The 23,141-nt window shown below is 41.5% G+C and overlaps 1 protein-coding gene across 1 annotated transcript in view; it reads left to right on the forward strand.

The window, feature by feature from the left end:
- The window catches only part of LOC113029812 (uncharacterized), a 67,726-nt gene that overhangs the window by 39,070 nt on the left and 5,515 nt on the right, over window positions 1-23,141 (forward strand). Inside the window, exons 19-29 of the mRNA XM_026180828.2 lie at window positions 1,398-1,433; window positions 1,527-1,580; window positions 5,876-5,929; window positions 8,085-8,138; window positions 10,544-10,615; window positions 11,047-11,082; window positions 14,893-14,937; window positions 19,239-19,271; window positions 20,644-20,799; window positions 21,073-21,127; window positions 22,306-22,500. Of these exons, the coding sequence (XP_026036613.1) occupies window positions 1,398-1,433; window positions 1,527-1,580; window positions 5,876-5,929; window positions 8,085-8,138; window positions 10,544-10,615; window positions 11,047-11,082; window positions 14,893-14,937; window positions 19,239-19,271; window positions 20,644-20,799; window positions 21,073-21,127; window positions 22,306-22,500 (790 nt within the window). The remainder of the gene's footprint in view (window positions 1-1,397; window positions 1,434-1,526; window positions 1,581-5,875; window positions 5,930-8,084; window positions 8,139-10,543; window positions 10,616-11,046; window positions 11,083-14,892; window positions 14,938-19,238; window positions 19,272-20,643; window positions 20,800-21,072; window positions 21,128-22,305; window positions 22,501-23,141) is intronic.

Here is a 23,141-nt window from a genome sequence, read left to right on the forward strand (position 1 = left end):
CTGCGATATATCAAAGCTGTTTGTGCTGCAGCACTTTTCTTGTCTCTCAGTCCATCTGTCATTCCACCCTTTCCCTGTTTGGCCCTCTGCTCACTTCAAGGTGAAAGTATGATGGTGTTTCAGGCTCGCGGCATTGTTGAAAGATGGATGAGAATGATGAATGTTCTAATGCAGGACCCGCTTCACTCTGTGTTTATGTGTTGGTTTTAAGGTTAGAGTACTTGTTGTCTCCCTGGCCATCTTATTGGTACCTTAACTCTTTCTCTCTTGAATGCCTGTTAAAGTTATTGTCTAATGTGGTCTTTATTGGGAAAGAGTTAAACCAGTTGCTGAAATACTAAAACACTTCCACGTAGAAAGATTAGGAAAGACGACAGGAAGCAAACAGGATGTGTTTTTGATGAGATGGCCCTGATGTTGTCTCTGAATCAAAGCCTGTATGTCACACACCTGCCCGTGTCCACATTTATCAGCCTTATTTTACACAGCTGACTCTATTACACACTTACACAACCACAACTAATTTATCTGCATCAGTAAAGATTCACACTGGGAATCCAAAGTATGCTGATACACCAGTGCACACTTAACAGGTGGGAAGTCAGTGCTTCAATAATTCTGCATCTCTTTAATCAGAGCATTGTGTAACGTAACCACCTAGTGATAATTACCTCAATCAGGTTAAATTATTATATCTACAAAGTTTTTCCAAGCAGAATCCAAGAACCACCACTGTTAGCTGTAGTGGAAGATGAACACCAGCGTGAGCTGAATGCTTGAATGCTGGAACGTGAACAGTTGCCTCCTGCATATGCAGACAGCTGTAGTGACAACAGCAGAACCTTATTTGAGCTGGACAGCTTACGTTTGATCTCTGAAACAGCAGTTTACAAAAAAAGTTCTCTATTCAAGATCTGTTCGCCCGCTCGGTCTGGAGCTCTCACTCATTCTGCAAAGGCTTTAACAAAAAGAGTCTAACAGACGGAGCTCAAGGCGAACGTTCTGTCAGCTGCTCTTTCTGATGACACACGATTTTCAAGCTAAACTTTCAAAGCCAGTGATGATGAATCACTAAGATGGTGAGAATACAGGAACATTTGGAGCAATATATATGTCCTCTATACAATTTACATATTTAGTGAAGCAGCAGTGGAATTATTTAGAAAACTGTCATAACAAAGCCCATATTTCATTATCAGACACTGGCTCCCACCGTTTCACAGTTTCAAATATAAACTCGATCTTTATTTGACATCTGTAGACAGTTACTACATCATTGTCACATTAGCTTTGCATGTCAATGTTTTGAACAAAAATAAAATGCAGTTCACTGAAGCTGAGCTGAAGACTAAATACAGCTTTATGTAATCATGTCCTTCTGTTACTGTAATCCACAGGGGGCGCGGGGACCTCCTGGTGAACCAGGTCAACAGGTACCTCTGGTAAACTCTGAAACTAACTCGTGTCAGAACTGTTGGTGACACAAGTTGGTGACCTTAACTCATTTCTTGTGTTCTTGCATTTAGGGTGAAAAGGGGTTGCCTGGCCCACAAGGTCCCCCTGGAATAAAGGGAACACTGGTTAGTATGACATCTCTTTTCATTTGCTTCCACTTTTTAAAATGTTTCTTCAAGTATTCACAGCAAATTAGGACATTGTTAACTAATGAACATCCCTCAGGTCGCCCAATAAATCACTGAGGGATATGATTAGGGTAGCCACGTTAAATAAAAAGGTTTCAGAGACTACAGCTTTTAAAAAAAGTCCCTTGCATGCATTCTGCCTTTAAAGCTGATCAATCAAGTTGTCTGAGTATTCTGAGTTAGCATTAGCCCAGAAGCTAGCTAATGCTATTAAAAGCTATCACTAGCAAACCAGCATGACAAATGTCACCTGCAACAGTAACTTGATTGCTTACCATTTGTTGCAGAAGTTAATTTTATATAAACACATTTTTTCCTCACGCAAAATTGCAACAACAACATGATTGGTTAGTTGCAATGTTGACCCTGGTGGTTAATAAAATGATGCAGGAACAACACCAACACAAGGATGTCAGATACACCAGCGGTCCCCAACCCCCGGGCCTCGGACCGGTACCGGTCCGTGAGTCGTTTGGTACCGGGCCGTGAGAGTTGAGGCTCAGGTGTGAAATGTCTGGTTTTCAGGGTTTTTATCGGTGTTCAGCGTGATTTTGTTATCGTTTTTCTCGTTGACTCTGTTTTCCTGGGTCTTTTCACGTGTGTTATGAATAAATCTTCTTTTTTTCGGTACCGGTACTAGTTTTATTTTGTTGTATTTATCCGCGACACCTTAACCCTTTACAGCCGATCGGAGCGGGCACGCTCTGTTTTGCGTAACTATTTTTAAATCCCGGTAGCTCTGCAACCAAGTAAGCTAGCGCAATAATTTTTTTTGCATATGAAACTGGAGGAGTTGTACTTACATCTTATGCCATCAGCTTGTCCTAGGTCACAGTTTCCTTCCACATATAGCTTTGCAAAAACTGCATAAAAATCACTTGCAGCAACAAAAACATGATATTCCAGAAACACGCTTCGCCGATCCATCAGCTGTTTGTAACACTTCCTACGTCCATCAGCGCGAACTATCACATGACCGCATGACCTGCCCGAAACCGGAAGTGACGTCATTTTGCGGAAATGTAGTTTTTTACGATCGGGGCCTTATGAGCTTGTGTTTTACTTGTTATGTGTTTTAAAAAGTTATGTTTGAGTTTATGACTTTCTGTGTCGTTTCTGGGATGCTTAGGACTCATATTGCACTGCTGGAAATAGTTTATTTTGATGCATATGCTGTTATTTTGCAAATTTGCACTATAATATTTATTTTCGTTTTTCCTGCAGTATATAAAAATTGGTGTATTTCAAAAATAAAACTATGAAGACACTCAAAATAAATTTCCTGTGGTGGGAAACTAGTTTGTGTAACTTTTTTGTATTTACAGTTTTGAGGGATAAGCCTCTTAAATTTCTCTAACTAGAAATATATGTTAAAAAAACAAAAACGATTTTCAATTTTTTTGTAGTTTATTGCACTTTTTTGCAATTTATGTAATTACTATGCACCTAATGCAGACATATTATTAAAGTTTGGGCTATAATGGTTGTATTGATGTATAGCAACTTGAAATGCTCCCAAAAATGGCTCCACAGCATGTAAAAATATAATATAAGCTCTGGCGAACTTGGTTCTATGGTAGGTCTTAAAGGGTTAAAGGCCGGTCCATGAAAATATTGTGGGCCATAAACCGGTCCATGGCGCAAAAAAGGTTGGGGACCGCTGAGATACACCATATATAAAATTATTCTCCAAAGTTTTGGCAATTAGGGGATAAATGCTCTAATCATTTAAACTGACACACATCAACAGCTGTTTAGTATTCTTACAGAAAAAGACCTTATTGCTGTTCTTTTAAAAATATAGGGTTGCAAACCTCAGAGTTTAAGATATTAATACCACAGTGAACATAGTTCCTTAGGCTACTTTGTAAAAGTGCAATCACAGCAAAACATTTGTCTTAGCTTTTCTCTCGTCTATAGAGGCTCCTACTTTTACACAGCAAAATCTCCAGTGTTAAATTAACACTGGAGAGTGTCTATATGGGTCCACACCTCTAAGTGTTAAATACAACACTGTTGAGTGTTAAATTAACACTTTTGACAGTGTTATATGTTTAAAAGTAACCTAGTCAGTTTTGAAGATTAACAATGGCTAACACTGAGCAGTGCTGATTTTCTAACACTGGAATATTTCTAACATTTTGAGTTATTTTCCAGTGCTAATTTAACACTGGAGATTTTGCTGTGTAGAATCACAGTATCCAACATCATTTTTTCACCATATGTGTCTGCAAAACAAAATATTTCGGACTCAGAATGAGTCTTTGTGCAGTTTTATGTGTGCCATCTCCAGAACACGGCCGTCCCTGCGGTTAGCTCATAATGAGATCATTAATTTAGCCACGGATCCTTATGAATCCATTCACTGATTTATTTGGCAATATCATTAAAGCTGCAAGTGCCTGTTGCTGTAGACCAAAAGTCAGACCAGCATGTGCTGTGGGTTATAGCTGTACACACAGTATGGAGACCCCCCCTCTGGTAAACAAGATTACACACAGAGAAATGCAATTACAGCAGAGCCTGGAGAGCACACGCTGCTCAGTGATAATGGCTGGACACGTTGTTCACAGCTTTGTCACCCTCCTATGGCCAGAGTGGGACAGTACAGCTGGAGTGAGGGAGGGTCTCAGTGAATCGCGCTGAGACCTAAGGACACATCTACACTGCAGAAAACTGAATCAGACATGAGATTAATGGCAGATATTTTCTGCATTGGTCTGTTTTTTGCAGACTGCTCTACAATGTGAGGCTGCACAAAGGTCACCTTTCCACAACCACCAGCTTCATCTTTGAGTCTTCATCCTCCTCTTCCTATTTGTGTCAGTACAACAGAACCCAGCTATGACGTTATGCCTGCAGTGGGCCTCTGACTTATCTGACACACACAACACATATACACACAAATACACGCACACTGAGTCAAGAGGGAGGAGGAAAGTGTGTGGGCGGGATGAGCCACCCCTTGTAACTAGGCAACCACATACATTCTTGTGATTATAAAATATACAGAGATTTCAAACTTACTGTTAGCTGACCCAGTTGACACCCATTATGTTTGGCATTTCCAATGTGCCTGTTTGTGCTTTGGCTCCTTATATATCATGTACAGTCATGTGTTTCCTCCAACTTGCTGGATAAGTAAATACATTCAGGTAGCCTCTGGTTGTGACAGGTGAAGTACCTTAAGCCTGCATTCTTTCCCACTGGCCAGGTGGGGATAATATTTGAGATGTTCCAAAAGAAAAATGTCATTCCCTGACTGGTGGGCACTGGTTTTGGAGGTTGCTGGCTTGCTGGACAAAATCTTTGCACAGAAGGTGCTGCACCAAAAACCTCCTTGTTCTGGTTGCGAGCAGAGTTGCAGGGTTGACACTAGATTTTCACATTTGTCTGCAAACACACAGTAACTCTGAGCTGACAGCTGATGGCCCCCGAAGGATGCGGATTGCGACATAACTAAAATCACCCCCAATGCACCCATCATGTTTGCATTTTACAAAGTATCCCAAATTTTGGGAGTTGGTTTTGTGACATCAGCATATCCACGTGCAATCACTGCTTTTTACATTCAATGGATGATCCAGAATATATGGAGAAACTTAAATAATACAAAGTAAAACATCAAATTTCTATTTGACAATAAACAGATATTTACTGGAATAGCATAACACATAACAGAGTTAGAAACAGATCAATTCCAGCTCCGTTTCTGCAGCCTGTATCTGTAGACACACGAATCAGCAGTAACAGCGATAAGTGTATTGGGTATTTTTTTGCCTTTTCCTATCTTGACTGTTAATAAAAGAGCTCTGCTGCCTGTTCCTCCCTTACAGTCTCGCATATTTCAGGATGGTAGAATTTATTTGTGTTTTTTTTTCCTGTTGTGAAGGCATGTGGGAAGATAGAGCAGCTAACACACAGCTTCAAGCTGCGCTCTTGATACAGCAGAATGCTTTGTTGAATATGCAAACTCTGTGTGTGTTTACGCACACCACTGTCCAAATGTAGATGCCCTGTGTGTGTGTGTGTGTTTTCCTGGTGTGAGTGGACCTGAGCCATCTCATTTCTCCCTCAGTGCCTCCTGACTAAGCCGTCACGCACTCTGTCACATTCAGCCCAAAGCGCTGTGTCTGTCTCTTTCATCTCATTCTCTCTTTCTCTCCTCCTCCTTCCCTTGCTCTCTCACCCCCATCCTGCTCCCCCTCCCCCTAATGTTTGTCTCCATCCAGGGAGCCCCAGGGCCCCGGGGGCCGCCTGGAGAGATTGGCCGAGATGGTCCCAAGGTCTGTGTGTTGAATGTTTTTAATTAGTTATTATGCTAATGGCCTGCTACTCCCCAGCCGCTTGGCTATTCTCAGCCCGTTCTGATGTTGCACCCTTCCTCTCCTCTTGATGTTCCCGTGGAGAAAAGCGCATTTTTCTAAGCAGGAGTCAAACTGTTTGGAATCAGTGTGTAGATGTTTCTGAATAAATGCCAAAGATGGTTCATACTTTTGACTCTTAATGTGCAGATACTCAAATTTCTTTACAGCAAAAGCATTTGTGCAGAATTAGGCTTCACACTATGAACTCATTTAGGTGCTTATACACAAATTACACAAGCCTAATTGCTATTGCACTTGTGTAAAGTTGGATAATTTCAAAGAGACAAATTCAAACCAGATTGTTCAAAATCAAAAACTGTTTTTTTTTAAACTTGTGTGAAAAAGCTTCAGAAATTAGATCAGTCTGAGGCTCCTCACAGAGACCAGCACAGGGGGCATGAGGACACATTCATATTTCTCTGACCTTGAAATGCATATTTCCTAGCCCTTTGGAATTTGTATACTCAGCACAGCATGCATGGCACAAAGATGGAAGGAAAGGAGGGGTAGAAGATGATTTCATGCATATCAAGGTGAAAATGGCCTCTTTGCTGTTGTGCTGAGCAGGAAAATGCTGCTTGATAAAGTGGTCATGCCAACCTATCTGTAAGGCAACATAAATAGACATTAGTCAGTGAGATTAGACTTGTATCATTAAAGCAGTCTGTACTGAGCCCAGTATATTTGTTGTAAAGGCTTACATGCACAGCGAATGCAGGTGAAGGCCTCCTTGCCTTCGCATCACCCCATTAAATTCCTGGAAACTTCCGAGGGCCTCTTAATATACCAGGAACACGTGATGAGAAACGAGGAGCTGGGGTTGGACAGTCTGCTTAGTTTGTATTGATTCAGGGGCATCTGTTAGTAGAATTGTTTGAGATTCATAATCATGTTGTTATAGATGTAAGTATGCAGAGCATGAGCTATTTATTGAGTTCTCCTTTCACAAAGCCAGATATGTTGTGCTGCCATGTTTCTAAAGTAGTAACTGATCCTTGAGAGGAACTTTTACACGTTAACTTAAAGATTTAATTTTATTTGAAATCCCTGCCAAACAGCACAAGTCTGAGCCGTCTCTCACTCGTCACAGTGTGACCGTGTGAACGCTTAGACGACTATAACCAAATCACTGTTCTGCTTGAAACCAGTGGATGTGACCGCGAGGTCTAAGATTAAGTTTAAATTCATCAATCAAGCTAAACAGATGACTGAGTTCATTTGTTACTGTGCTGTACTCAAGCACAGTTGTGGCAGTGTTTACTATAGTAGAGGTGCAATGGGAAAGCAATATTAGTGTTAGCTAGTGTTATTGTTAGCCACTGTAGATGCCTACAGCACACACCTCTTATACATTAACATTTTCAGCACAAACATGACCAGGAAACTGTAAGATTCTGAGAAAGGTTTGAATATCACGCTTCTCTCTATTTCTTTAAATATAGGATGACAATGTGAAGTGAATGTGAAAATGTAGTCATATAAATTATGCACATTGTATCCTTAAGAAAACACAAGGCTCCTAAAAAGGAAGCAACTTTTGTAGTTTTGCTTGGTGAAGCTTCCAAACAGAAGGTGCAGCACATAAAACCTCTTTCAGCTAATTCAGTTCTGCGATTGAAGACGGCATAAAAGTAAGCGCAATCAACTCCATATCGACCAGCTGCAGCATTAAAATAGTGCTTGCAAGCAGCACAGTGTTTGTAATACTCAAATTCCCACATTGGCACTGACAGCACTGGTGCTTGGAAAAGCTCTCTGTCCTCTAAATTTAGTCAGACACTTTTGTGATGTGCTACTCTGATTAGCACAGCTGGTTAACAGGGACGAGAACAGTAATGGGACTGGCTGAGAGGATTGTGATGAATCACTGTGCTGTGTGATTTATATTCACCTTCACTCATCTCCTTTGCAGCATGTGCAGCTATATGAATGCAAATAGCAGCCATGCACTGATGTGCCCTCCATGACCCTTGTGCCTGTCTTGATCTTCAAAAACTGCATCAGAGCTGAGAATGTGGGTAACAGATGACCCTCAGCAGTACGCTCAGACGGATGTTGTGTGTGTTTCATTTAGGGGAGCTGTGGAGATCCAGGAGTGGTTGGTCCTGTTGGTCCACCAGGCCTGACGGTGAGTGGGGGGCTACCTTTGTGTTGCGCTTATGTCGACAAAAAAGCCGTTTATGTAAACAGTGAGAGCAAATGAGTGAAAACTGAAGGTATAATGAACCAGAAGGTCCAACACAGCATCTCAGTGCATCATGGCATGCCCTCCTAGGCTACGTCCACACGTACCCAGGTGTTTTTGAAAACGCCGATTTTTCTATGCGTTTGCACCTTTCGTCCACACGTAAATGGCGTCTTCGCTCACTGAAAACGGAGATTTTTAAAAACGCCTGCCAGGGTGGATATTTTTGAAAACTCTGTTTTTGCATTTACGTGTGGACGAGGAAAACGGAGAAAACGAAGAAAACGCAGCGTCAAAGATGTGCGCCTTTTTTGACGTCACACTGTGCGCCACGTTATTGTTTCGGTGAAATGAATTTCTACAATACTGTTACTGTTACTTGTAATCTCTGCAGTGTTTAAATGCTTACATATACACACAGTTACTGTCCCTCCACACAGACGACCGGTTCTGCTTCTATGCCCCATCTTTGTTTACTATTTCCCACCGAGGCTTCTAGACTTCTGATTGGCCAACATTTCTACACGGTTAGGAATATATCGCCACCTGCTGCTTTGGCATGTTCATAGCAGCGTTTTCCTTCATTTCTGCCTTTATGTGTGGACGGGATTATTTTTTAAAACGAAAACGGAAAATCTCCATTTTCAAAAATACCCGTGTACGTGTGGACGTAGCCCTAGTCTCAAACTGAAGGTCATGGTACATATACCAAAAAGACAATGACCTCAAGCGTACTTCAAAGCTTTCCAAAGACTATTTGACCAGTAAAAAGGAACACTGGAAATGGAAGTGTGACTTGAATCCACAGATTTGAGATGCAATGGATTCAAAGATAGCAAACAAGCCAGCGTCCGGGAACAGCCTGGAACTATTTGGACCTTAATAATAAACGATACTATCGAAAGTCCAAAAAACGCTGCCAGCAGTAATGACAGCTATTATCAAGGCCAAAGGAAGGCATGTAAAATATGAACTTTTATGGTTATTATATGAAAATAAGGACTGCTTACTGGTTTCATTTTGTTATTTGCCTAATAAATAATATCATTTTCAGTTTTAAACAATTCTTTTTTTCTTCTAATATATTTGGGGTTTCTTGAATGTTTTTATGACAGGTGGTCTAGTAACTCTGTTAAGCACTGCCATATAACGTCATTCTTAGCGTTGCTAAAAAGGCCATTTTAAGCATTTTCTATTATGTTTCTGTTTTTTTAGTCGCTGTTGGGTCTATTAACACTTTTTGTTGTTTTCTTATTTTGACATGTCCCCATGACCTGTTCTGCAGACTCCTGCTGAGATTAAATACAAAAACGTGATGCTAGATGAGACGTCTGTTGATCTGCACAAGTATAAACATTAACACACTGCCTGATATTCAGGCCTCCAATGTGCTTTGGTGGGTCCTGCGGCACAAGTGGACTCAAAATTGTACAATAATGCTAAATGTATTTATTACTTCATCAGATTACGTCTCACATGTCTATGAATAGTTTAGTGTTGAAATGAATTCAGTTCATTAATATATTATTAAAACAAGACATCGACTTCACCAGTTTTTTTTAACCAAGGGCTCAATCCACATGTCCATGCTTTGCTTGTTGCATTGTGGACTTAACAGGCCAATCTACTCACAAGAAAATGTTTATAATATATTTGTGTTTTTGAAGCATGAAGCAAACCTGACCAAGTAGTTTTGCTTCCTAATCCTAAACCTAAGCATTCGGTGTTTGAGGTTCAAACACAATAGCAACATAAAGTGAAGTTTCATCTGTGTTTGCCTAACACAAAGATACAGCAAACATGACGATATTTGCACAATCTCCCAGTTCCAGCAGTTCCAGCCTACATAAAGGTGACAGTCTGATAATTCAGCATGAACCCACATTCCTGCTGTCAGCTCGTACTTATTTCACCAGCCTGGATCTTCCTGCTGAGTGACAGCAGCACTTTTTATGTCGCTTGTTCGTTAAGCAACATGTTACTGAAGAATTACGCCCACAAATGTCAACCGTTTAAAAAAAGAACCCAAGTTGTCTTTGCTGCTTAATTACAGGTACCTTTGTTATTTCCAAGGTGTCATCCTTCAAAGCACAATTTGCTTCAGCATTTTAGAAATGATAATTTCACAAGCAAAGGAACACTTGAAATGTCTTCGCTCAGATATCTTTATAAGCCACGTTTACCTACGCTGATGATTATCTGGAGCCCGAGGTATTTATTGACCACGTTCCAAAGATCCTGGCTTTAATGTGTCGGCTCTGTGCTGGACACCAAACAATCACAGACCTGGTTTACATTCTCTGCATCTTTTCTTTTCTCCCACATCACTGAAATGTTCACCCTCTCAGGGATCAAGTGGAGAACCAGGCGTTCCAGGGCTGCCAGGGGCCATGGGTCTGCCAGGGTTCAAAGGTCATAAGGTGAGAGTCAACTCGTGTAATTACATACAAAAAAACATGGTTTATTTGTCCATAATGAAGTCTTGAAAAGGCAGCAGAGGCAGCACTTGATGAATGATTTATGGCTCTAACTGTCAGGAGCTTACATGATTTACAAGCTGTACTGTGGAAATGTTGACAGCGTAACATAATACATGCTTGTTGATGTATTATTCATACTGTGCTTAGATGGCATGATTAATTTTAATGGTGCTGAAGGTTGTCCTTCACACTTCAAAAGCAGATGCCCAGACACATAAAGACACAATAAACAGCCCTGATCCAGAACATACGGCTGTGTTTGTTGCGCAGTGTGCAATCCACAGGACATGTTGTTTCTCTCTGGTTAAGTCTTCGCGCTGTCGCCACAGTGTAACGTGGGCGTGCTCTAACACTCAGTGTTGTGTCATCAGGGGGAGAGAGGTGAACCTGGGTCCAAAGGAGCACAGGTACGGTCGGTGGCTTTTCTTCCCGACACTCATTCACAGTGTGTAATCACATCCAAACTAACCAGCTTCATGAGAACATACGATCCATCATGACTCCACAGACTCTAAGCTCCATCTCAGCACAAGTAGGTTTAGCTTAACTAAAGAACAGCATTAGTGATGCAGCGCTCCATCGATCGTGTTCTAGGGCCAAACAACCGTTAGCCTAGAGGTATGTTTCTGAATCATTTTCAACAAAAACACATGTGCCATGCTAATTCATGAAGCAGCGGGGTTATTAAAATATCTAGAAAAAGTGAGGTACCCTGTTAATCATTCTGTTTCATAACAACATAGTTTTTAGCAAACTTAAATACCCAGGGGCAGTATTCAAATATGTGAATGTGAAGTCAAAGTTTCAGCTAATAAATGTTAAACAACAATGACATGAATATAAAAGCAAAGAGAGCGACGCTCTGCCTTCTGCTTCTGCAGACGGGGCCAGAAACATGAAACTAGAGAAAAGCCAAAGGTTACACCGACAGCTCACTGGCTACAGCATTAGCATTATGATAAAACCAGTTTTGAAAAAAAGATTTTAGCACAATGGTTTCATGTGTTTGTTTGTGGCGTGGTATATCGCCGTGAAGTGGGAACAACAAACAGTTGTGATACTGTTGTTCCTGGGAAGGGGAATGTCAGGTTTTTGGTCAGTGGTCCTGACCTCTCATTGAGTCCCGTGATTGGTTAATCGGCGGTACATCTCCAGCTTTACTTATGTGGCATCATGTCAGATGAAAACAGCTGGTGCTGCATACCAGGGTCAGGACTTTACACTGTTATGGAGAGAAACAACAGTTTACCCACTGAGCAGTAGAGGACAAGGAAATCAGAGACATCAGAGGTTTACACAGGTGGACATCAGAGGTTTACACAGGTGGACATCAGAGGTTTACACAGGTGGACATCAGAGGTTTACACAGGTGGACATCAGAGGTTTACACTGGTGGACATCAGAGGTTTACACAGGTAGACATCAGAGGTTTACACAGGTAGACATCAGAGGTTTACACAGGTGGACATCAGAGGTTTACACAGGTAGACATTAGAGGTTTACAGAGGTGGACATCAGAGGTTTACACAGGTAGACATTGGAGGTTTACAGAGGTAGACATTAGAGGTTTACACAGGTGGACATCAGAGGTTTACACAGGTAGACATCAGAGGTTTACACAGGTAGACATTAGAGGTTTACACAGGTGGACATCAGAGGTTTACACAGGTAGACATTAGAGGTTTACAGAGGTGGACATCAGAGGTTTACACTGGTAGACATCAGAGGTTTACACAGGTAGACATCAGAGGTTTACACAGGTAGACATTAGAGGTTTACAGAGGTAGACATTAGAGGTTTACACAGGTGGACATCAGCGGTTTACACAGGTAGACATTGGAGGTTTACAGAGGTAGACATTAGAGGTTTACACAGGTGGACATCAGAGGTTTACACAGGTAGACATTAGAGGTTTACAGAGGTGGACATCAGAGGTTTACACTGGTAGACATCAGAGGTTTACACAGGTAGACATCAGAGGTTTACACAGGTAGACATTAGAGGTTTACAGAGGTAGACATTAGAGGTTTACACAGGTAGACATCAGAGGTTTACACAGGTGGACATCAGAGGTTTACACAGGTAGACATCAGAGGTTTACACAGGTAGACATTAGAGGTTTACAGAGGTGGACATCAGAGGTTTACACTGGTAGACATCAGAGGTTTACACAGGTAGACATTAGAGGTTTACACAGGTGGACATCAGAGGTTTACACAGGTAGACATTAGAGGTTTACACAGGTGGACATCAGAGGTTTACACAGGTAGACATTAGAGGTTTACACAGGTGGACATCAGAGGTTTACACAGGTAGACATTAGAGGTTTACACAGGTAGACATCAGAGGTTTACACAGGTAGACATTAGAGGTTTACACAGGTGGACATCAGAGGTTTACACAGGTAGACATTAGAGGTTTACACAGGTGGACATCAGAGGTTTACACAGGTGGACATCAGAGGTTTACACAGGTAGACATCAGAGGTTTACACAGGTAGACATTAGAGGTTTACAGAGGTAGACATTAGAGGTTTACACAGGTAGACATCAGAGGTTTACACAGGTAGACATCAAAGGTTTACACAGGTAGACATTAGAGATTTACAGAGGTAGACATCAGAGGTTTACACAGGTGGACATCAGAGGTTTACACAGGTGGACATCAGAGGTTTACACAGGTGGACATCAGAGGTTTACACAGGTAGACATCAGAGGTTTACACAGGTAGACATCAGAGGTTTACACAGGTGGACATCAGAGGTTTACACAGGTAGACATCAGAGGTTTACACAGGTGGACATCAGAGGTTTACACAGGTGGACATCAGAGGTTTACACAGGTAGACATCAGAGGTTTACACAGGTAGACATCAGAGGTTTACACAGGTAGACATTAGAGGTTTACACAGGTAGACATCAGAGGTTTACACAGGTGGACATCAGAGGTTTACACAGGTACACAGGTGGACATCAGAGGTTTACACAGGTGGACATCAGAGGTTTACACAGGTGGACATCAGAGGTTTACACAGGTAGACATCAGAGGTTTACACAGGTGGACATCAGAGGTTTACACAGGTAGACATCAGAGGTTTACACAGGTAGACATCAGAGGTTTACACAGGTAGACATTAGAGGTTTACAGAGGTAGACATCAGAGGTTTACACAGGTGGACATCAGAGGTTTACACAGGTACACAGGTGGACATCAGAGGTTTACACAGGTGGACATCAGAGGTTTACACAGGTACACAGGTGGACATCAGAGGTTTACACAGGTGGACATCAGAGGTTTACACAGGTGGACATCAGAGGTTTACACAGGTACACAGGTGGACATCAGAGGTTTACACAGGTGGACATCAGAGGTTTACACAGGTGGACATCAGAGGTTTACACAGGTGGACATCAGAGGTTTACACTGGTAGACATCATCTAATTTAATTTATTTTGAACCTGCAGGACAATCAGATATAGTGTTACAGATGATCTATTTGACATTATTTTACAGCAGAGCTTTTGCTTGTTAACTAATTATCACTTTTTTAAATAGCATGAGTACTGAGTGTTCTCTGATACAGGCTTTAACTGGTAGATTTTCCTCAGTTCTTCTAATTTTAATAAGAACATTTTGAACACCCTGTTCTGACAGGATGACACAGCGGACAAAGATGTTTGCAGCAACTATTCAAGCGATTACTTCACTAATATGACTGCATTGGACTGCAGTGAGTATGTAGTATATTTAAGTAGCTCCAGTTTCTTAGAGCAAGTGTAAGAGGCCAAAGATGTCTAATGTAAGCTGATCTTTAATATAAAACCTCAGCTTTGCTGCAGCCACTGTTGTCTGCACTGGTTGCTTTTACATGCACTAATGGCAGACAGAGTGATGGCCCAGAGGAACAGAGAAAGCTCCTCTGGGTGCTTCCTCTGCTGCAGGATGTGGTTGGAAAACCACACAAATGAGATAAAAAAGTCAGGTTTGTTAAAGGTCACCAGCAGCCAATTCTTATCCCTTCTCACTCTGGCTTTCCCTTATTGGCTGCTAGTGGTAATCATGACCTTTTCTCCACTCCCCCTGTCCCTCTCTCACACACACACATATAAAATGAAGACATTGACAGGCACACACCAGTGCATACACACATTCAGCCCCACACACATGCAAACAAATTCACACAATCCTCCAGTCAATGATGAGGTATCTCTTTTGCAGGGGGAGCGAGGCAGAGACGGAGATCTCGGGAGTCCCGGCGTGTCGGTGAGTGTAGAATCCTTCTGCTTCCACTGGGTGGCAGCGGAGCTTATGTTTTCAAACACTGTGTTCAAAATGTGTGTTTCTTGTGTGTGTGTGCACAGTTACTTGAACCAAATGTCCCCACAAGGACACAGGGATGGGACTTACACGGAGCTAATTTAGGCTTACATCATGAGGTTACTTTAAACTAGTTTAGGTTGGGGAAAAATAGAGAATTGATGAAATTTGACCAAACCAGTATCTTGTTAGAATTTCTTTTCTTTAGCTATCTGTAGCTAATAAACTGGAGCCCTCATAGAAATTCTCCCAAAGTCATTACAGTCCTTACAGATCAGGTCAAACGTTTGCACACATCCATCGTGAATGTGACTGTAACTGTAGGCTTTCTTTGTACTGTTCAAACGGTGGAATGATTGCACAGCATACATGCTTAGTGGCTGCTGAAAACAACAATTGGGTGCAAAGGTTTGAAATTGTTTTTGGATTTTTGAATTGTTTGATTTGGCCACCAACAAGCCACCAAACTCTAAATACTTTTTTAAGAGACCACGAAAGTGGGTGAGAATGAGAATTATCACAACATTCATGCTCATCATGAGTTACTTACTGCCTGATTGTGATCTTATAAAGCACCTTAAAAAGCCTCTGTAAGAGCAGTGTTATATGGATTTCTGCTAAAAGAAAACAGTACATTAAAAACACAGTAACACCGAAAAGAAAAAGAGGGGAGTAAAACAGCAACAGTGCTTTACACAAAGAATCATAAAATCTAGTCTGGAAGCACATATTCAACAGCCACTCAGAGAGAGGTGACTAAGCTGAGTTAATATGCCTTGATAAGTGACCCTGGAGACAAACTCCAGGGGCCCTCGTGGCAAAGCCCCAGCCAGCTTCGTTGTTCAGGCTCAAGCTAAGATCCACATTATTGAGGATCACAGTGCCACAGTTCAGATTCTTGGCAACAGCGAGGAGGGCCCAGAGGAGACACCGTGTCAGAATAGGCTGAAATACAGACGTTTAACTGAAAATCAATGGTCAGTTTACAGGTTTCGATGGCGTGAACTGGCGAACAAATCTGAAGGTGATGATTAGAGAGACAGACAGCAGCTCTAGGACTGCTGGAAGTGCAATAAAAAGACACATTTTACAGCTCAGTCTAATAACTTTAGCTCACACAACACCATGATTGATTTGCTCAGGGAGGTAAAATTAATGATATTTTATCTATGTCTAATAACATCAGTCATACATGGAGAAACCTCTCGTTGCTCCGTTAGCAGCTATTTTCTCTCAGGTTCATTTGTTTCTGTGTAAAATGCTCCGCAGATGTAGAACGACATGTACAAATATATCTTTAAAAAACACACAAGCAAAAATAACGTGTGAATTTATATTGACGTATGTGTAAACAAGTCACTAATTACCAAGATAGCTTGTTCACATACTTGCTTTGGCAGCTGTGACTTGTCAAAGAAGAAAAAGCAGAAGTATTACTAATAACATGAGTAATATCAGCATGTGGAACCTGAAGCAGATAAATATAATTTAGCTACTTTGTTGTTCTTATCGTGACATGGAGGAAGGCCTGCTAGTGATAAGCTCGCTAGATACAGGAGCTGAAGAACCACTCCTGGGTGGAACGCAGAACTGACTGTCAGCCATGTAAAGTATTGTTTGTAATAAACAAACAATAGGAGATCTACATGATATTTACTATAAGAAGAAATCTATTAGATGTAATTGTGAAACACTCCGTTATCCATCAGAGAGAGGCAAGAAACAGCTGCAGAGACAGAACAACTGCTAATGCTGAATAGATGGAATTGTTGTAGTTGGGGAGTATTTTCAAGCTGTTGGCAGATGATTGTTCCTGGCAACAAGGTGAAATGAGATTAGAGAAGCAGGGCAGTATAATAGAACTAGCATGTTTTCCACATTGCAATTATCATCTTTAATGAATGTCAATAAACACAATAAGAAAACATAAAAATCAGAATGTTTCCACCTAATCTATGTAATTGAAGTGTTTATCAGTAGGTATTGATCCCTGAGGCATTGCCCCTCATGTTCCAAGACAAGGATTTGACAGTAAACTTGGAGGTGTGTGCACTGCAGCAGCCATGTTGCATCACACTGAGCCACGGCTGTGTGGTTATGCGTGCGACACTGGAGACACATGAATGTCTCAGCATGCAGCTTAATGTTCACACTCTGTAATTCCTTAGTGTCGAGAATAGCCCAGCCTCCATGTGATGTGCACTCTAGGCTAAATGCATCAGCGGTGAGTCACAAGCGTGTCACCTCTGAAATGAATTTGATATTTTTGTCTTCAGACACACTTCCTAATTCCTGCTGGCTAAAATGAATATGATTGTAGTTCGAGGGAACAAGGGCGGGTGTGCCCCTGTTTCCCAAGAGGAAGTGATGAAGCTGTCACTTTGGTACCTAAGGGATGTTTCTTGTGCAACATACTATGTCATTGATTAGTCTGTTACTGACCCTTATTATGTCTGTATTGCACCCATGCACTTTATGGCTACAGCTTGCTAAATTAGCTTGCTAGTGTTAGCTGGTGACGTCCAAAAATCCATCACTGATGCTCCAACAGGTGGCATCATGGTGGCTACAATACCTTTCACACACAGTCTGTGGAGTTTACTGCGTACATTCAGTGCTAGCATTTATGAGGAAGCTTTTAGAGACCAATGAGGTAAAGTAACAAAGCAGCAAACTTAAAAACCTTTATCCCTCTTGTCAGCACTGGCTCTTTACTTGGAATGACTCTAAATCCATAATTATAATTCTTTAGTAAGACCCTACACACACACACACACACACACACACACACACACACACACACACACACACATGATGTTACTGCAACAGAAAATAAACAATAGTAATAATGCTATCTGTCAGATTTCTCAATAGCTTTGTTTGGAGCATTGATTCAAGTCAAAATACAAATGCACAGAGGTGGTTTTTGCAACCATAATTACACAGAATTACACAATATTTATGTGTGTACATTTGTATGTGGTTTTTGTGATAGCCACGGGGTTAATTCTGCTGAGAATTTCTGGAACCTGAACACATTAACCTTAGTTTGCTGAGTTGAGTAACTGCTGTAGTGGACGTTGAGTCTCCCGAGCTGAACATTTTACATTGCTCAACATGTAGGGTAATTAAAGATGTTGGGTTAGGGGTTATTTTTTTGCAGTTTTCAATCCTGTCTTTCTAAACTTCTATCCATGCTACAATAAACATTCCCTACGTAAAACAAGACCTTCCGTCTAGACTAAATTTTAACAACACAAGACATGGGCTGTTTTGTTCATTAATTCATTGAATAATTCAATTGAAGGCTCTTTAATTATTCTACGAAGTGTAAGCTGCAAGGTCTTGCAAGGCTGTTCATATTAGCTTTATGGATTTGTGTGTTTGGTCTATATTATTAACCTAAAAAATGATGAAACACTTGTGGACACTAATTGATGACCAATGACAAAGAAGGGTAACTGAAACTCTTGAATTCTGTAAAACTGAAACCACAAAAGCTGTGAGTCCTTTGACTGGAAAGCTCAGTTTTTGTGTGAAGTGCATCCACACAGTGACTTGAATAGAAAGCAACAAAGAGCTGCAGTTTGAGCAGAAACAGAAACGGCTACTGAACATGCATGAACATTTCCCAACACCAACAGTGTCGCACTGCTGGATGCATTCTCGAGTCTTTGAGTGGATGTCTGTAGGGTTTTTGACCTTAATTTCACATTGATTTTCTTCCTGTTACATCAGCAGTGCGGGTGATTGAGAAAGTTCCTTTGGCAGATTGTGCTGTAAGCCCCTGGCATTATGGCTTTAGTAAGGTTTCTTAGAGTTTCTTTCCTAAAATGATTGAAATCAATTACCTGGTCATGAAAGAAAGAGGAAGTCTGGAGCAAAAAGGGAAGCATTTCATGGAAAATGGAACATACCAACCTATCTGTAATTCAGCAGTGTAGAAGCTTTATAGAACTGTGGTTACCACTGGATCGTGTTTTTAGGGGCTAAGAAATCCACATTTTCATCACATTACAACAAAGAGAAAGAGGTGGGGAAAAATCTTTATAAAATGCATTACAATAACCAATCTAAGTCATCGGTTTGACAGAAAAGAGCAGTTCTGCATCAGCAATGCAGAGCAGCTCATGTAGTTTCTCTGACATACTGTCTTTGATGTAAGCAGAAGTTTCTAACTGTCTTTCTCTATTTTCCCCTCCTCTCGTCCTCCCCTCCCTCCCCACTCTCTTTTCTTCTTCCGTCAGGGCGAAGTGGGACCCAGGGGATGGAAAGGAGAGGTTTGTCGAATTAGACTTTGCGGTATTAGATATAATCCATTCTGTCTTATTCTGCACCACAGTGAGAAGGCCTGTCAAGCCTGCATGGCTGCTATAAAAGACTTACAGAGCCAGTACCTTCAGGCCTGTGGAAATCTGGGCCCCCGGGCAGAAATATACATCACAAAAGCACTCTTTCCCTAAGATGCACACATCTGCAAATCAAACACTTACTCTACTGTCTGCAGAATCACAATTTAAGGAGATACAACTTCCCTCAGTCGCTGCCATTTGTAGGACATCAAAACATATCTGCTTTTTGATCATTAGAAAAGCAGATATGCAAAGCTTCACTGTTATTCACTGTTTACTAAAGCTCCTTTAAGACTGTCATTGCCCTACACCTATATCTGCCAAACCTTTCGCCCGTGCGTGGCACACCTGCAGGTTGACAACAACAGCAGCCTATAAAGTCATTGTACTTGTTCTTAGGCAGGTTTACAGAAACTAGTTTCTCTTGACTGACAAAGCATTTGTATTTGTCACAAATTCTGTCAGTTGAAATACCAGATTCGATCAGTTTCAGCTAGCTAGCTGTTCAGCTAGCTAGCGTTGGAAACTTTTATTGTTTCCAACTGACTTGATCTAAACTAAGAAAGCTGTAAAGGTTTTATTACACCCTGGTATAGCAGATGTCAGAAGACTGAGGTAAAAGCTGTATGTCCGAGCCATGTGGATGAAAGTTGCTGTATTAACATGTTTTCACACCCAGGGTGTCAAATGCTGCTGTTTTTGTCAGAGCCACTGGTGTATCAAAGATTTCGTAGACCGGCTGCTGCGATATTGGACTGAATGGAGCAAGGCAGAGAGGAATGAAGGATGACAGAGCACCAGTGCTATTGAACTATTGTGGTTTTGGTTCAAATGTCTTCTCACAGCACCGTGAATGTTAAAAAATCAAAAAATCTCATTCTATGTGTACATGTGGCAAGTTGGGATACCCACCTCACTATTGCTGGAACAGCTCAAAAGAGACCTTGCGTGTCACTCATGGACGCCCCAAAAATGATTTGAGATTGAGGATGAGTTTGCAGTGTCTGACTGCCGAGCTAACACCAATGTTGATATGTTACGATGTTTTAAATTCTTACATTACAAGAGAAAGGCTTTTGAATGAGGACAAACCTGTGTTTGACACAGGTAACAGTATCCCAGGTAGTTCACTGTTATTACCTATTACACAACCTTCCAACAAGCCTTCGTATTATTTATCTGCTTATGCAGTTGTTAGGAGTGTTAAGAAAAAGTGTTTAGCAGTCAGTAATTGCAGATCAGTTTTACTGTTTCTCTCTTTAGAGTGTGACTTTTTTGTGCTCTTTTGTTGCTGCTTCAGAAAGGAGTGACAGGTGATACAGGCCCCAGAGGACCCGATGGAAAGAAGGGTGACATGGGCCACATGGGTGTCATTGGTCCCAGGGGATTTCCCGGACAGGATGGGTCGCCAGGCCAACCGGGCCAACCAGGCCAACCGGGATATCCTGGCAAACCTGTAAGTGTGCCTCCTTTCTTATCTGATGTTAACAACCATAGCAGTGAGAATAAAAAAGGACTGAAAAATGTTGGAGAAAGGACACTTTCCTGCCACACCTGGAGAGGTCAGGGTTGGGAGTTACTGTGACACTGCTGTCAGTGTGTGTGAGCTACATGAAGATGGAGAACTGAGCATTGAGAAGATCCTCTAAATCTGCAGGCAGGAGCCAGAGCATGTTTTCCAAGTCCCAGAGTGGCTTCAGCTGAATCAAAGTGTAATTGTGTGTTCCAGGGTAAGCCTCCCTCAGACGAACATCTCGTAAAGCTCTGCACTGATGTTCTGCGTAGTAAGTATTTGTTTGTGTTCACATCACTCTGCGGTGCAAAAACCAAAGCCGCAGTTGTCTCAAACATGCATTTCACACAATAGCTTTTCATCCATATCCACTTGTTGCAGTAAATTGGCGAATGGGCTTAGTCTAGTTTAAGTGCAGTTGTTTTGTAAAAGACAGTCTTAAACTCAGAATGAACGTGTTAGTCGTGATAAATCACCTCCTTCCTGTTTTTAGCCTTTGACGTAAAGAAGAATCCAGTGAATGTTTTTTTCTCACAGCTCCTTTTTTCCCACCCATAGATAAAATAAAAGATGGATACTGTACTGTCACCTGCTGGTTTGTAAAGTCCTGTTCTGAAGCCTTGAGATGACATTTCCAATGTTGCCATCTCAGTGTTTTGAAACTGGATGTGACAAATGAGGCGTGGATGTGGCTGTGAAAGCATACACTCATGGACACGAGCTGAATAATGTTCTTTTCTGCCTCTTACAACGACCAAAGGTTTCAGAACTGGTTTAATGTTGGATTCAGTGTAACGAAATGAGTATTTCAGTATTTTGCTGACTTCTGTAGGGTCAAAAGGCTTTTTGTCTCTTAGTGGCCATTTCAAAAATGCAAAATTAAGACAATTCAGCATGTTGTCTGAATAAAGTCTTATGTTGTCTGTACTATCAGGCTTTTTAACTGCTGCTCACAGTCCTGTCTGTCTGCTGTTTTGGGCTAAGCTTTTAGTACAAACCTAAAAAATACAGAGACTGCCTATAGATTCATATTATAAGACTGAATAACTGCAACTACGAGTCTAACGCTGGCAATTACATGCTGTAGATTATAAGACGCATTAAGCAAAACAAAACAGTCAGATAAGTCAAACTTGACTCAGCTCATTCTTCGTGCTTGCTCCACTTCTGTACCATAGATTCATTAATGTTGAATTCTCTGCAGCTGCTCTATTCCCGTGTTCTACTGCGCGACTGACAGCCTTGAGTTTGAAATCCGCTTCGTAAGCATGTCTCTTAACAGGTGCCATTTTACAGCATGGCACAACCAGAATTCATACATAAGGCGGACGGTCAATTTTTGAGAAAATTAAAGGATTTTAAGTGCGCCTTATAGTGCGCAAAATACAGTGTATTGTTAAAGTGTGTAACAAAAGCAGATTCTTCTCATGTTGTGGCTGTGCCCTACAGACCAGCTGCCAGCATTGCTACAGAGCCTGACTCCTCACTCTAGGTGTGAACCCTGCCAGGGTGTGAAGGGTCCTCCAGGTGAGCCAGGAGCACCGGGACCCAAAGGCTCCATGGGAACTCCAGGCTACCCTGGCAGAAATGGCGCTCCTGGTTACCCAGGACCTCCTGGAATACAGGGCCCCGCAGGCCTCAAAGGTTTGATATGACACAGTTTCTTAAAGTTATGAACCAGTACCTTCAGACAGGTTTATGTTGTCTATACACAAAGCTTCCTCTCACCAGTGTTATATCTGCTCCACTGTGACAAAAAGCTCCATTCTGGCTCCTCACTCTGATGAAAACAAGGCAATAAGTAACAACACAGCATCACAAAGAAGCGATGGGACAAAATTTACGACCGCTTTCATCAACAGTTAAAATCAAAACAGTGTCAATGATGAACAAATTGGATGTGTTGATGTTCACTATACCCCATAAAACAAGATCATTAAACAAGCGAACATCAGTGAAAGTCAGCAGAGCAAAAGACAACAAATGCTCCACACCCATCTCAGCGAGCTGTCTGTGATTTATCACCACTTCAACACAGAGAGTGGCTAATCAGCTGTGGAAGATACCACTCCACTGCTGTGTAGCATTTTAACTTGTTAGGCCAGCCATGCAGCGACTTTGGAGGAGCTGGTTGAGAACATTAAAGGAAGACACTGAATAATTCTGTGCCCTGGATGTGCACATATCCAGTGTACAGGTAATTGTACAACTGTCAGTAATAGTTTAATTCATTTTAAGTTTATTTATGTATCACAAACCATACTGAGTGGAGAAGGCATTTTTCG

Source organism: Astatotilapia calliptera, chromosome 9 (assembly GCF_964374335.1).
Source record: "Astatotilapia calliptera chromosome 9, fAstCal68.1, whole genome shotgun sequence".
Classification (NCBI taxonomy): Eukaryota; Metazoa; Chordata; class Actinopteri; order Cichliformes; family Cichlidae; genus Astatotilapia; species Astatotilapia calliptera.